We start from the raw sequence: 14,330 nt of genomic DNA, 5'->3' as shown, positions 1-14,330 counted from the left end.
TTAGATTTTAAGGATAATAAGATGAATTTAAGAAAAGAGTTTGATCTCAATTCTATCATCTATGTATAGAGCATGAGGATTAAACTCTGAATGGTATTCTTGGTTAAATAAATAGCAAAATGCTGTTATGCAGGATAATCCAGTAATATATACATGTCAGTCAATACATATATGATATGACAACCACTACAAAATATTTCCCTATATTCACATGAAACAACATTAACTAATGTTATGTTTAAAGTCCGTTTTGAAGACAATGCATACTTTTCTTCTTTTAAATCTCTTTATCAAAACCTCTTTAATGTCCTGAGTCTTGAAACAATATACCAATGGATTAACTGCACAAGGTATGAGGCTGTACATTGTTGTTATAATGACACGAGCATCTGTGCTAAAATTTAATCCCAAATTGTTGGCAATATATACAAAACATCTAGGCACATAATAAATGCAAGTAATAAAAATCTGAGGAGCACAGGTGGACAGGATTTTGTGTCGCTTCTCAGACATTTTCAAAGTAGCTATGACAACAGATGTATAGGAAAAAATTATGATTGTTAAAGGACCCAGGAGACTGAACATGGAATTTACAAATGCAATAAATTTAACATATATAACATTTTCACCACAACCCAGTTGAGTTACTGATAAATGATCACAGTAGATCTGTGTAATGACATTTAGATTGCAGTAAGGCAAAGATGAAGCATGGAGCACAAGCCCCAACATACGTATGAATGTCACTGTGCAGCACAGGCTACATGCAACACAAATGGTTTTGTTTGTAATCAGAACAGGATATCGGAAAGGAAGCCATATGGCAACAAAGCGATCAAAAGCCATAATCATCAAGACAGAAGAATTAAAAGCGGCTAAAGAATGTACAAAATACATCTGTGTAAAACAGGCTCCGAATGACGTGATCATGTCATTCCACCAGTATCTGGCGAGGACTTTTGGAATGGTCACAATCCCAAAGGTGAGGTCTGTCATTGCAAGGTGAAAAATGACCCAGTACATTGGTTTGTGAAGAGTCCGCTCAAATATAATAACAGCTAAGATGGAAGCATTTCCAACAACAATAGCTAGAAAAATGAGAAGGAGAAGAGCCGACACAGGCCCATAATACTCAGGGGGAAGTCCAGGGAATCCAACAATAATAAAGTCATTTATAGTGGTAATATTAGTGTGTTTCAAAATTAATGCTAGTGCACTAGGTTGAAAGGCCGGCTGGACCTTCTCAACCCCAGACATCACTCCCACCTGGCCACAATATTACAATTAAAGAATGTGGCTTTAATAAGATATAAAATAATAAATCAATCAAAGAAGCCTAAAAAATACAATTAGAAAAAGCAATGAAATCCGACTAGAAAATTATAAACAAATTCAAGGATATTTCAGCATAAGAGCATTTCTCCCTGCCTGTTACACGTGGCCAGCTCCTCTCACCTTCTAGGCTCTGACTATTATCTGGTTCCATTAACCAGCTTGACAACTTATACTGTCCTGGTACATACTATTAACTGAGTCAGCTCCAATCATGCGACACGGACAAGCACATGGGATAACTGCAAACCCCCACGTGCACTCAAGTTTTTTTTTAGCCCTCATTCTGCATACGTGATGAAAAAACATGAAGGTCGATGCTGTGGTTGACTGCAAAATGCGCTGTAAGGTTTTTACCGGTGAAGTAAATGAACACAAACTAATATTTTTCCATGTTTTGTTATTTATTTATTGATGTTACCTGTTAATGACATTTAGTCAAGGTTATCATTTAAGACCACGTGAAAGCACTTAGAAAACCTGTTTGAACATGTTTTTGTGTTTAGTGTTGTTTCTTTGTTGAGGCCAGATTTACTGCAGGGGAAATATACTCTACTTCCCAGGTGTAAGCATTTGGCTCTAATTTAATCCAAGTTAAGGAAGCAGCAGCAGGTTAAGGTCATAATGCAGTTCACATTAGGTAAACACATATATCTGTTTGTTATCTAGTACTAGCACTAACTCAGTTTGTAAAGGTTACAATGCTAATTAGCCCCTTAGCATGCTAGCGACAATAGCATAGCTTAGCTGTATTTGTTGTTGTTTGCTACAGTAATGTCTGACGCTAAAACTACCTCGGTGTTACAGGGACAGTCTGACCTGCAGACGCCACAGCAGAGTCTACAGCCTCCCCCTCTGTCCCCACTGTTCTCTATCGGTGCTGCTCTTTATGGACCAGTAAGTACAAACTAACTCTGCGTGTGTGTCTTGTTTTGGTAGCTTTTAGCAAATGAAGCAGCCATTAGCTCCCCAGGTTATGACTCAGGCTTCAATGTAGGCCTTGTATGTTTAACCATTCAGTGTCCACAGCTCATACCGTGTCCACAATTTATATTAAAGTGCAGCTTTTTAGGGTTAGCCATTTCATGCTTATAGCTTGGCTTTTGTCCTTTGAACATGGTGACCTAGGGTCTGTCTTACACTCATGGGTGGGCTTCAGCATGTCTGTGCCATCCGGGCCCTTCAGGGCATCAGCGTGATTCATTATTCCTGGTGAAACAATAGTGAAGTTCTTTAAGCTCGTAAGCATGTACAATTAGGCTAAATTAAATTTACATTTCATAAATGAAAAAACCGAAAGGTAAATATTTTGCATATAATTCCTGCGGCAGTATATTTATTAGCAGTATATGACATTTAATGGTTTACAAATTAAACTATTTATAATAAACTACTTTTACTATATTGTGATTCACATATCTGGAATATTAGTTCAGAGAGAAACAATAAATAGAGACAAATAAATCAACAATGACAAAGAAAGCAAAAAGTAAAGAATTAGACAGGACACATTTTTTTAGGCTTGTAAAAAGGCCTGTTTGTGCAAATGAGATGTCTTGATTCAAGCAAAGAGATTCAAAACTTTGACCTGGGAAGAAAGCAGTGAACCACTACTTCAAACAGTAAATCGCAGTCCTACGACTACCTTAAATGGTAACAGCGTTAAAAATTGATTTACATTTTTACAGAAAAGTGACAGATTTAAAACAGCAAATTAAAAACAGTTTATGTGGTTTAATAAATAGTACATCGCTGTGTGGTTATTCAGGTGCTGCGCAGATATTAATTTTTCTAATAAAAAATGTTTTTTTAAGGTTTTCTTTGATATCGTTTGTTTTGAAACAGTATATAATTGGGTTGACAGCAGCAGGTGAAATACTGTACACCATGATGACAACAACACGAACTGGGAGACTGAAAGTAAAACCTAAAATATTTGCCATGTACATGAAGCATCTTGGCATATAATACAGAAGAGTGATGAGAAGCTGTGGTGTACAGGTAGACAGAGTCTTGGTGCGGCCCTCAGAGGTGGATATACGTGCAACAACAACAATGATGACAAAATAGGAGAAGATAATAAAACATAGAGGCAGCAACAAAGAAAACATGGCAAGTCCAAATGCAGCTAACCATAGTGCTTGTACATTTGCACATGCAAGCACTGTTATTGACATATGGTCACAGTAGCACTGCAAAATTATGTTTGAATCACAGAAAGGCAAATTAAGAGCGTCTAAGACTATACCCACCATCCACGACATTGGCATAATCCATGATATTCCACAAAGCACAGAAACTGTGGTGTTTGTAAAAAGAACTGCGTAACGCAGTGGAGCACAAATCGCAATAAAACGATCAAGAGCCATCACCATCAGAATGAAAGAATGAACAGCCCCTAAAGAATGAACAAAATACATTTGTACAAAGCAACCATAAAATGAAATGATGCTGTCATTGAACCAATATTTTGATATAATCTTTGGTAGAGTAACAGTCCCAAATGCTAAGTCAGTTAATGCCAGATGGCAAAAGATCAGATATGTGGGTTTGTGAAGAAATCTCTCACATTTAACAACTACTAAAATTAGTATATTTCCTACAGCTATAGCCAAGTAAAGTACAAAAAGCAGGACAGAAACGGGTCCATAATAATCTGGAGGAAGTCCAGGAAATCCGTGGATGAAGAAATCTTTTATCCTTGTTACATTAGTGTAAAACATATTCACTTATATTCACAACAACCTATTAAATAGAAAACACAGGTTAAGGACTTAGTTAGTTGAAGTAAGTTGAGAAAAATACTGAATAACATAACAATAATATACCCAAATATCTAAAATTTTAGGTGTATTTAAACTAAAGGAAGCAATCTATAAGTCCTTACAATATATCCTTTCTTGTTTTCTTTTCTGTATTATTTATTTTACCTTGTTAAACTTGAAGTTGATCTCCTTCCTAAGTGCATTGCAAAAATGTACGGCAGTGGTTTGGATGCTATATTTTATATAAACTGGTAGATCCCATAGGGCTGAAGATGACAGACTAAAATAGAGAGCAGATCCCAATTAGTGGGTTAAGTCATGACAAGCATCCAGCAATACAATAGAATAATAAATACCAATAAAATCCTGTCAGTGGTATTAGTTGCAACTCAAGATTGAAATGGATTACATAAAAATAGTTTCAGCGCAAAATCAACTTTAGTGTGACTGTACTTTGCCATTAAAACAAAGGATAAAATAAAAGCCTATACATTTTCTTATATAATTTTCATGTATATACAAATAAATGCAAAAATGTCTTAAAGAGGCAAAACTTAGGGTTTATCATTTTATTCTACAGTTGTTCTAAAATAGATTTGGACTGCTTTTCCTTACATTGGACATTGGACATCTATGCAGTACTACTTTCCCTCTGTATGAAATAGTACACTGTAGCCCCTGTCTCCTAAACGCCCCCTCACCCCAAGTCAATTGTTTTCTGACTGGTCAGTTTGCAGAAGCCAAGCAAGATGATGACCTCCCAGCGAAGTGAGTAATTCAGGATCATTGTTGCACATATGTGACATATAACAGAGCATCATGGACACTGATAAAGTATTTCTAGATTTAGAGATTTACCTGTGAGACTGTGAAACTGATGTGAGATCACCTGAGGGTTTATTAGAGAAGTCATCACATTCTGCTCAAATGTGAACAACACAAAGAGTAGCTCGTAACAGCTAATCAGAGCTGCAGACAAAATGTGTCTGACGTTCTGACATTATGGAGAGTTATGACCAGTTTTAGCTGACAACGTGATTTTGCTAAAAACAGAAGCTATTGTGCCTGATGTCACAGACATTCAAGTCTGTACAAGTTGTTGAGAAAGATTCTGCACCAAATGGTTTGGGAAGAGAACTGGAGTCAGGACAAAACTTGACAGAGGAAGCTGCCTCAAAATTCTCTCTGCAGGAAAAACAGTTTATATGTTGTTCTCTACAATTTTTATTTGTAGTAATTAAACATTTAGACTTTTGGGCCAAACAAAAGATAGGAAGGCAACACATTCTATCCACTGTAGCAGGCAAATGTAGCAAGTAGGCAGAGAGAGCCGATCACAAGATGGTGCTCATGCCCCCCAGCAATTAACAAGGCTTGGCTTGACTACACATTCTCTGTACAGGCAGTTTATTTGCACGTGTCTGCTTAGGATCTTCTGCTGAGTTTTGTTTATACACTCACAGCAAAGTACTTAATTAATGACATTAAACAAAAAGGAATTACTTTCAGTAAAAAATTAAATAGATAACTGGGTCCTCCAGCCAACCTTCCTAAGACTTACCTGGATAAGTAGTGAAATGTTTTCAACAAGTCTAGTTGTCATGACTTAACTTCCAGATAACTACACACATAAGTGGCTCAGAACCTCCACTGACAAATAGTAACTTCTTATTAACACAACATAAAGTTTGCTCTTGTTTTCACTTTACTTAAAAACTCAAGATGCCATGTTTGTCTTACAAAAGGACATGCATTTCTTATTCTATTTTATTTCTTGTTTTACATTATACACTACTCAGTTAGGGATTTTTGACTTTCAGGTAAAATTTCAGAATGCCCCTAAAATCCACTATAACCTTTAAAGGTGGAGTTAGTTAATTTGACCTTCTCTAAACGTTTTAATGCCCATGTCCAACTGTTCAGTGTTTCAGTAATTATTGCATAAGATGCTGCTCTCTTTCTGTGAGTAGTGTATCTTGAAGTAGCAACAATTTATCTATCTTGATTATAAATGAACACACAGGTATTTATTTGCCTCAAAAAAAAGTTACCCTAACATTATTATGATTGAAGAATTTAACCCATTTGGTATAAAACAGGACAGTTCACTATTACATATGCATTGAAAAGGAGTTTGGGATTGTTTCCATTCCAGGTGTGTATATGTGAAAGACCTGTATCCATTTGACTTCTCTCTAAGCTATACAGTTTGGATACTAAATAAATCTTAAAGTGTTACAAAGTAATAATTCTGGACGTAATATGCTAATGGGAAATGTGATGATTCTAAACTTGCGACACACTTCACATTTTAAAGTATCACTTGGATTCAGTAACTGTACATTTAAATATTGTATTTCATTGATTTTTTTGTGCTGATATAAAATTTCCTAATAAAAGTTTTCTTTCTCAGATTGTCTTTCATACCCTTGGTTTTTAAACAGTATATCATTGGGTTGACAGCAGGGGGTAAGTGACTATACAGCATAACAACAACAATGCGAAGAGGAGGATTAATAGGCAAACCAGCATCATTTGCCATGTACATGAAGCATCTTGGCATATAATACAGAAATGTGATGAGCAGCTGTGGTGTACAGGTAGACAGAGTCCTTATGCGGCCGTCAGAGCTGGATATACGCGTAACAACAACAATGATGATAAAATAGGACATGATAACAAAACCCAGAGGCAGCAACAAACTAAACATGGCAAGTCCAAATGCAACTGCCCAAACTGCTTGTACATTTGCACATGCAAGAGATATAGTTGCTATAAGTTCACAGTTGCACTGTACAATTATGTTTGAATTACAGAAAGGCAAATTAGCAGCATCTAAAACTAACCCCACCATCCATGACATTGGCAGAATCCATGATATTCCACACAGCACAGAAACTATGGTGTTTGTAAAAAGAACTGTGTAACGCAGCGGAGCACAAACTGCAATTAAACGATCAAGAGCCATCACCATCAGAATGAAAGAATGAACAGCCCCTAAAGAATGAACAAAATATATTTGTACAAAGCAACCATAAAATGAAATGATGCTGTCATTGAACCAATATTTTGATATAATCTTTGGTAAAGTAACAGTCCCAAATGCTAAGTCAGTTAATGCCAGATGGCAAAAGATCAGATATGTGGGTTTGTGAAGAGATCTCTCACATTTAACAACTACTAAAATGAAAAGATTTCCTACAGCTATAACCAGATAGAGTACAAAAAGCAGGACAGACACAGGTCCATAATACTCTGGAGAAAGTCCAGGAAATCCAAGGATGAAAAAATCTTTTATCCTTGTTACATTATTGTACATATTGACTTAAATTCACAATAGCAATCCACAAAAAATAAATATGAAGTTTTAAGACTTCACACATTCAGATGAAATCTATGTATTATGGAAATGTTGATAATATCCATAACTACTTCAAATCAGACTTATGTATAAAAAGAAAAAGGCAGAAGCTATTACAGAATAACTGTTCTCTGTTCCAAGTAAAACATTCAGTATGAGCATGCTACAAGGATGCACTGTAAGGCCACCTAGTATAAGCTTAGCATCTTGTCTGATACTTTATGTTATGCACACAAGAACATCCCAAAGGTCTGCAAATGACATGTTTGGTAAAACCGTATTTAGTTGCTTATTAAGTTGCTTATAGTTAAAGAAACAAATATACATCAATGCAATAGTCAGAGCAGGTTACATAATATAATACTTTGTAGCCCTGGTTAGGGTTTTATGTTGGCCTACAAAACACAAAATCAAATTATATGTTTTAAAATGCCTTTGAAATTTGATTCATATACAAATACCCTTTCCAAATTAGTTGGGACACTGAGTAAAATGTGAAAAAAGAGAATGTGATGATTTGCAAATTATTTGAAACGATTTTAGTACAAAAACAAAGTATCATGATTAAACTCTAACATTTGATTGTTCTTTTTCTTTAATTGTTTCAAATATGTTCAATTTGCAATTTGATACCAGCAACACATTTCAGAATCGTTCGGACAGAAGCAACAAAAGACAAAAAAAATGTGTAATACTAGGAAGTTATATAGAGGAACCATAAGGTCATGCTTCAGCTTAGCTTCTGCAGCATACAAAGAACAAGTAACATGTAACATGAAGGAAGTTCAACTCAGTGCACGTTCACACCTATGTTGATTAGTCCTGTTCAATCAAACTTTTTAAAAAAACAATTTTGTTTTTTTTTACAGTTCATTTGTGCAGATATGAATACCTACACAAATTTATAGCAATCTGCCTCGTAAAGCAGACCAAAACAACTGCACCAAGATCCTTCACTGGATAGAATCTCTGTTCCCAACGAGGTCTGGAGCAATTTATTTGTTGTGTGAATGTGATTTGAACTCGAACTTTCCCAAAACAGCAAAATTTTCCTAGATGGCTAATTGACAGTACATCTTATTAACAAAGTGTGATGTGGTTTTCAAGATCAATTTTAAAGTGCATCCCGCATTCTCCTGACAGAGTTTTAGTTAGTATGTGCTTGATACACTATAGTTACTGAAGTTATTAATGCTAGTTGTGGAGATGTTGCAATGCAGATGTTTTTCACTCATTCACCAGTACAAAATAGAATAATCTTTCTTTCTTGTTAACCAATTAATAGACAAGTATATAGCAAAAAGGATTGTGACATCAGCTAAAGTGAGCAACCCAAGCCAAGAAGTGGTAGAAGATGCTTTAAAACCATTCACATTTTATTGTTTCACAGCCAAGAATGAGAATAAATATTGTTCTGCTTGAATTTCTTTTTGGCACTTGTGAGGTTAGAGGCAATATTGGATAGAGCAAGATATATCAAATACAAAACCCGCTGCCTTCTACCGAAAAGCTGAAGTAAGGAAAATGGTTCACCTTTCAACAGTGACTTAAAGCATGGCTGAACTGGCCATAGGGTGGCAGAAGGAGAAAAGGGAGAATGTCCTTGCTTGGCCTAATTAGAGTCCAAACTTGAATCCTATTGAAAATATGTGGAAAGGCCTAAAGACTGCTGTCTACCAGCAGCCATTTGACTGATCTTTAACAGTTCTGTAAAAAGGAATGGGGAAATATTGCTGAATCTAGGTCTGCAGTCTCCTCATCAACATCTGCTTGATGTCTTTAGTCTTGAGACAATATATGAGTGGATTAACCGCAGCAGGAAAAAGACTGTACAAGAGTATTAATAAAATGCGAACATCCAAACTGAAAGAAAAACCTATAGTACTCGCCACATAGACAAAACACCTGGGTAGATAGAAAAGGCATGTAATGAATATCTGTGGGGTACAAGTTGATAAGGTTTTTTGGCGGCCTGCGGCATTGGTCATTTTTAAAATAATCACAATGATGGAGATGTATGAAAATAAAATAAATGCAAGAGGAACAAGAAGGCAGAACATGGCTACACACAAAGACGTGACTTCAACTGTTTTAACATCATCACCACATGCTTGTCTTGTGATAGAAATGTGGTCACAGTAGCACTGAGCAATGACATTTGATTTACAGAAACTTAAAGTGAGGACATGAAGTACAACAGCCACCATCAAAGGCAGAGGTATGAACCAAGCAAACCCACAGAGCACAGATATGATGTTGTTTGTGATTAAGAGAGGATAACGCAGTGGAATACATACTGCAATAAATCGATCAAGAGCCATTACCAACAAGATGAAAGAAGATGCTGATCCTAAATAGTGAACAAAGAACATCTGTGCAAAGCATCCATAAAAAGAAATAGTGTTATCATCAAACCAGTATTTTGTTATGATCTTAGGGAGAGTCACTGTGCCAAATGTTAAGTCATTTAGTGCTAGGTGACAAAAAACAAGATAAGTTGGCTTTTGTAGGGACTTCTCATAAGCAACAAATGCTAAAATGAAAATATTCCCCACAACAATAGCTAAGTAAATAACAAAAAGCAGAGCTGACACAGGCCCATTATGCTGAGGTGAAAGTCCAGGGAATCCAACAATTAAGAAGTTTTTCATACTTGTAAAATTGGTAATCATGATTTGAATTTACTATAAAAATCTGTCAGGACCAAGACATAAAATAAAGATCTGCAGAACAATCCCCTTTAAGACAATGATAGCAGACTATGCTACCAACATATCTAACAATTTGCTAGAACCCAGCTATTCATAACACTCTCCCACACAGAATCCAAATGCAGTTCTTACTTTTCAAAATGGAGTTCAGGATCGAGTAATTACAACGTCTTGATGCAGTTTTTTATCGATTCTGACATCACATGTCCTTAGAGGACAATACGTGAATCGAGGAGTCTGTTTTTTTCTTCTTTTTTCTCTTTTCAGCTTAAGGTAAAACAAATACAACTAGTGATTAGGAGAAAATAAATAATGAAAAGGCCACAAAAATAAAACAAGTTATATGCAAAGATTTTAGGCTGTACTTACTTCTAAAGAAACCCTTCATTATTTCAAGCTACGAAAGCCCCTATGAACACAAGCTATCTTACAGTTGTGGAAATCAAAGAATTACAACATGTTTTGGCAAAAACCTGCAATCTTCATAAGAATAATTAAAATATTCCACAATGTGAAAGAGACATACAGTAAATGTATAGCAGAACCAATGTGATATGGCTGCTGTCTTTTATATATATCACGTATTTGTTTTTTTTCACTGCATAAGTTATTACATTTCTCACATTTACTTGAACTTTGAATAGGACAGGAAATACAAAACTACATTTTAAATGTAAATTAGCTGAACTACGAAATGTTATATTCATAAAGCAATTACCCATCTTATAGCCATATACTGTACAATGTACTTCAAGGGAGTAATTTATATGGACAACATTAATCAGTGTATATTATATGGTTAAATGTTTTATGCCAGCGATTTCAGTTTAGACAATAAAACATCAGTCCTGAGAATAGGCCTGCAGCCGATCCAAGCCAAACCAAATTCCATATATTGCATTTTATGAAGGCCTTATTAATTGATGTAATGAGATGCACTTTTAGTGTTTACCTTATTAACTTTGTTCACTTGTGTTTCAATTACTGAAAGCTTTGACAGAGAAGTTAAGCACAGAAGCTTCAGGTACTAAAATAATGTTCTTTAATAACTTGACACAATCACACCTAAACAACAAGTTTATGAAGTAAAGCTTTATTGTTGACTACATGATGTTGTTTTAATTGATTGAAAATGTTAATTTGTCAATGTATTAAATCACCACTCTTGTCCCATATCTATTAAAAACACATTACCATCTTTTGTCAAAAACAAGTATTGCTCAATGGCTAATATTTTTTCCCTGACTGTTCTATAAACATTTTATAAAACTAATTTAGAAATATATTTAAACAAATTTTGAATGCAATGATTCCCCTAGAAACCTTTTCAGGCACAGCAGCTTGAACATGACAGTGACTTTACCCACACATGCTAAGATATTTACATATACATAATAGAGTAAGATTATAATTAGTTGAGCACTACATGTGGACAGAGTCTTTAGGCGACCTTGTAAATTTGCTATCTTAAGGACGGCAACAATTATACAGCAATATGAACAAAATATAAATGTAAGAGGCCCCAATAGCATAACCATTGCATTTACAAAAGCAGGGAAGCTATAAGAGGTTCTATCGGTGCATGCCAGGCTTGTTATACCAATATGATCACAGAAGCAGTGATTGATTATGTTTGAGGCACAGTAGGGAAGAGGATATGCCCTGATAACTAACATTAAAGCACCTGCCTTGCCAACAACCCAGGCAGTGATACTGAGAATGAGGATAGTGGAGTTTTTGAGAACAAGTGAATATCTGAGAGGGTGGCAGATAGCCACATACCTATCTAAAGCCATTAGGAAGAGAATATAGGAATTTACTGTGCCCAGATAGTGAACAAAGTACATCTGGACAAAACAAGCAGTGAATGAGATGGTTCCTGATTGAAACCAGTACTTAGTGATGATCTTAGGTAAAGTGGTTGTGCTAAAGAGAATGTCACATGCACTCAGATTTAGAATTATATAATACATTGGCTTGTGAAGGCTGCGGTCGGTTGCAAACAAAAAAAGAACTGTAGCATTGCCCAATAATGTTACAAAATAAACTAGGAACAATACAGCGGAGACAAGGCCTTGGTACTGTGGAGGAAGTCCAGGGAATCCAGTAAGAAAAAACTCAGTCACTGTGCTGTGATTTCCCTCCAACATGATGGGAAAGCACAAACGGAATAAGGCTACAGTGGTAGATTTGAATGCACTATTCTTGAGGTTTTATCCTAAGCAGACTGTTTATTCTGTGTTACAGTATCATATTGTTACTGCATAATCTGTTTTTTGAGCATAAGTTATTTTTTCAGTTGACCTTCAGGAATCTGTATTGATATGTACAAAGCAAAAATGGAAGAACAAGTAACAATTGAGTTAGTTATACAAGTTTATACTTACCTTTATCAAACAGTATACCAGAATATTGTGCTGATTCACCTCTTAAAAATACCTCTATTAGCAGGATGAGGGTATAGTAAGCCTCCCATTTTTATTCTCAGTGGATCATCCACAATCAGTCACAATTATTACTACCCAAAATAAACACAATGAATATTTGAAGCATTTATTATCTCAATATTCTTTAACACATTTCTGAAATGTAAACAGTTCATAATGTCTGACTATAATATTGTAGTATTTAACATAATACTTCCTCAGTGAGGAAATACTGTCCATCGAAGGCAGAGTACACCCACCTCATGATGGCTATATGATCGCTGTATATATGATGTTTTATAAGACCCCCTATATAGTTCCCATAAACATCATTGTGAGTAACACAATGAACATGTTGTGTCCAGGATGTGAGGGGTCTGCAGGGATTTTACCTGCCTGGTGTCTGACACTAGAGTTGTTAAGGTATCTTGTTTAATTTATATAGAGAAGTGGAAAGAGGAAAAAAAGAGACTACATAAAAATAGATTAAATCGACTTGCCAAAGCGCTAATTGGACAAATTAACACTTGTAAAATCAGGTAGACCCAAATGATTTGACTCTGCAAGCTTGGATTAACAACCCTGATGTACTAATGTTACCTCCACTCACTTACGCAAGCATTGTCAACAATCTTGTTTTTGAGCCCAGTTCATGCAGATCTCCAAATCTGCAAGGCAGCAAACTGAGACCACAGTCATTCTAACAAAGTATGTAGGCACCACTCTTAAGCTAGATAGGATACAGAAGGTAAAATTAATAATCCCCAGTTACCAAAATATTCAGAATATTACATTTACATAACTTTACAGTTCTCGTGCTTTTTGTGACAGTCAAAAACATGTTGTTTGTCAACTCCAGTGTTCTTACACAAACTATACAAGTAGCTTGTGTGTTCTACTCACAGAGCCTGAAGCTAAATAAGCTTCATTTATACACAAATTAGTTGAACCTGAGCAACTATGTAGTTAAAACTCACCTTTCTATGCTTTGAGTGAATCCACTTGGTTAGAATGCTAGGCTCCAAAACCGGAATTTGTCAGTTAACATTGTCTGCACATGGTTCCCTACAAGAGACCTCAACTCCTTCAAATACAGTTATAACCTATGACAAGGATTTAGTGCTTACTTTTACTGCTTTTACAGAAAGGTACCAGTAAAAAACCATCAACAGCATAGGGTCCTCAGTAATTGTCCCCACTAAGTCTGCCAGAAATCAAGGGGTCATCACTGAGCTTTACTGGCCACATCTTCTGTCTCTAGGGCGTGCAGATGTGCCCTCTAAGACATCAGAAAAATCAGACCATTGATTTTTACTAAATATACAACCCAATTCATTGTGCAGGTGATGATCACTTCTCATTGCAATTACTGCAGTGCCTCATTGACAGGGGGACAGATTTACAGATTTTTTTTCTAAAGAACTGGCTCCACAGCCTTGTGTATTCAGCTCCAGGTTTTTGGGACTATACCAGAGCACCAGCTGTTCAACCCACCTGTTTGCAGAACTTTTATCAACTTTTATAAAGTCACTGACGGTTGAGTCATGTGCAGATGTCAACGGCTGGACGGACTGGTTGCTGGAAATTGATTTGTTTGTGTAGCCGGAGAAGAAAAGCGGGAAGAAAACACATTCGTTGAATTTAGTATTCGTAGAGCATCCATCTATCCATTATCTTTCACCACTTATCATGATCAGGTCTGTGGGGGACTGGAGCCTATTCCAGCTTTCGTTGG

General features: G+C 35.9%; 5 protein-coding genes across 5 annotated transcripts; all 5 read right to left on the bottom strand.

The window, feature by feature from the left end:
* Window positions 1–43: 43 nt before the first annotated feature.
* Window positions 44–1,636, bottom strand: LOC137129020 (olfactory receptor 52B2-like). The gene has a single exon (XM_067507800.1). It carries the CDS (start codon window positions 1,255–1,257, stop codon window positions 223–225), a length of 1,035 nt encoding a protein of 344 aa, XP_067363901.1. The 5' UTR covers window positions 1,258–1,636; the 3' UTR covers window positions 44–222.
* Window positions 1,637–1,809: 173 nt separating this feature from the next.
* LOC137128991 (olfactory receptor 52E8-like) lies at window positions 1,810–5,508 on the bottom strand. Its single transcript, XM_067507739.1, has one exon. It carries the CDS (start codon window positions 4,053–4,055, stop codon window positions 3,093–3,095), a length of 963 nt encoding a protein of 320 aa, XP_067363840.1. The 5' UTR covers window positions 4,056–5,508; the 3' UTR covers window positions 1,810–3,092.
* Window positions 5,509–6,441: 933 nt separating this feature from the next.
* Window positions 6,442–7,416, bottom strand: LOC137129283 (olfactory receptor 52E8-like). The gene has a single exon (XM_067508255.1). It carries the CDS (start codon window positions 7,414–7,416, stop codon window positions 6,442–6,444), a length of 975 nt encoding a protein of 324 aa, XP_067364356.1.
* A 1,781-nt stretch (window positions 7,417–9,197) lies between these two features.
* Window positions 9,198–10,130, bottom strand: LOC137129082 (olfactory receptor 51E2-like). Its single transcript, XM_067507921.1, has one exon. The coding sequence runs from the start codon at window positions 10,128–10,130 to the stop codon at window positions 9,198–9,200; it is 933 nt and encodes a 310-aa protein (XP_067364022.1).
* Window positions 10,131–11,455: 1,325 nt separating this feature from the next.
* LOC137129282 (olfactory receptor 2AT4-like) lies at window positions 11,456–12,319 on the bottom strand. Its single transcript, XM_067508253.1, has one exon. It carries the CDS (start codon window positions 12,317–12,319, stop codon window positions 11,456–11,458), a length of 864 nt encoding a protein of 287 aa, XP_067364354.1.
* Window positions 12,320–14,330: the final 2,011 nt, after the last annotated feature.

This window comes from Channa argus, chromosome 6 (genome assembly GCF_033026475.1).
Source record: "Channa argus isolate prfri chromosome 6, Channa argus male v1.0, whole genome shotgun sequence".
Taxonomy (NCBI): Eukaryota; Metazoa; Chordata; class Actinopteri; order Anabantiformes; family Channidae; genus Channa; species Channa argus.
Note: the sequence above shows the minus strand (reverse complement) of the source record. Positions and strands in the feature narration are given on the sequence as shown.

Coding starts and splice junctions, on each gene's coding strand:
- LOC137129020 (XM_067507800.1), bottom strand. CDS start 1,257: ATGTCTGGGGTTGAGAAGGTCCAGCCGGCCTTTCAACCTAGTGCACTA.
- LOC137128991 (XM_067507739.1), bottom strand. CDS start 4,055: ATGTTTTACACTAATGTAACAAGGATAAAAGATTTCTTCATCCACGGA.
- LOC137129283 (XM_067508255.1), bottom strand. CDS start 7,416: ATGTACAATAATGTAACAAGGATAAAAGATTTTTTCATCCTTGGATTT.
- LOC137129082 (XM_067507921.1), bottom strand. CDS start 10,130: ATGATTACCAATTTTACAAGTATGAAAAACTTCTTAATTGTTGGATTC.
- LOC137129282 (XM_067508253.1), bottom strand. CDS start 12,319: ATGTTGGAGGGAAATCACAGCACAGTGACTGAGTTTTTTCTTACTGGA.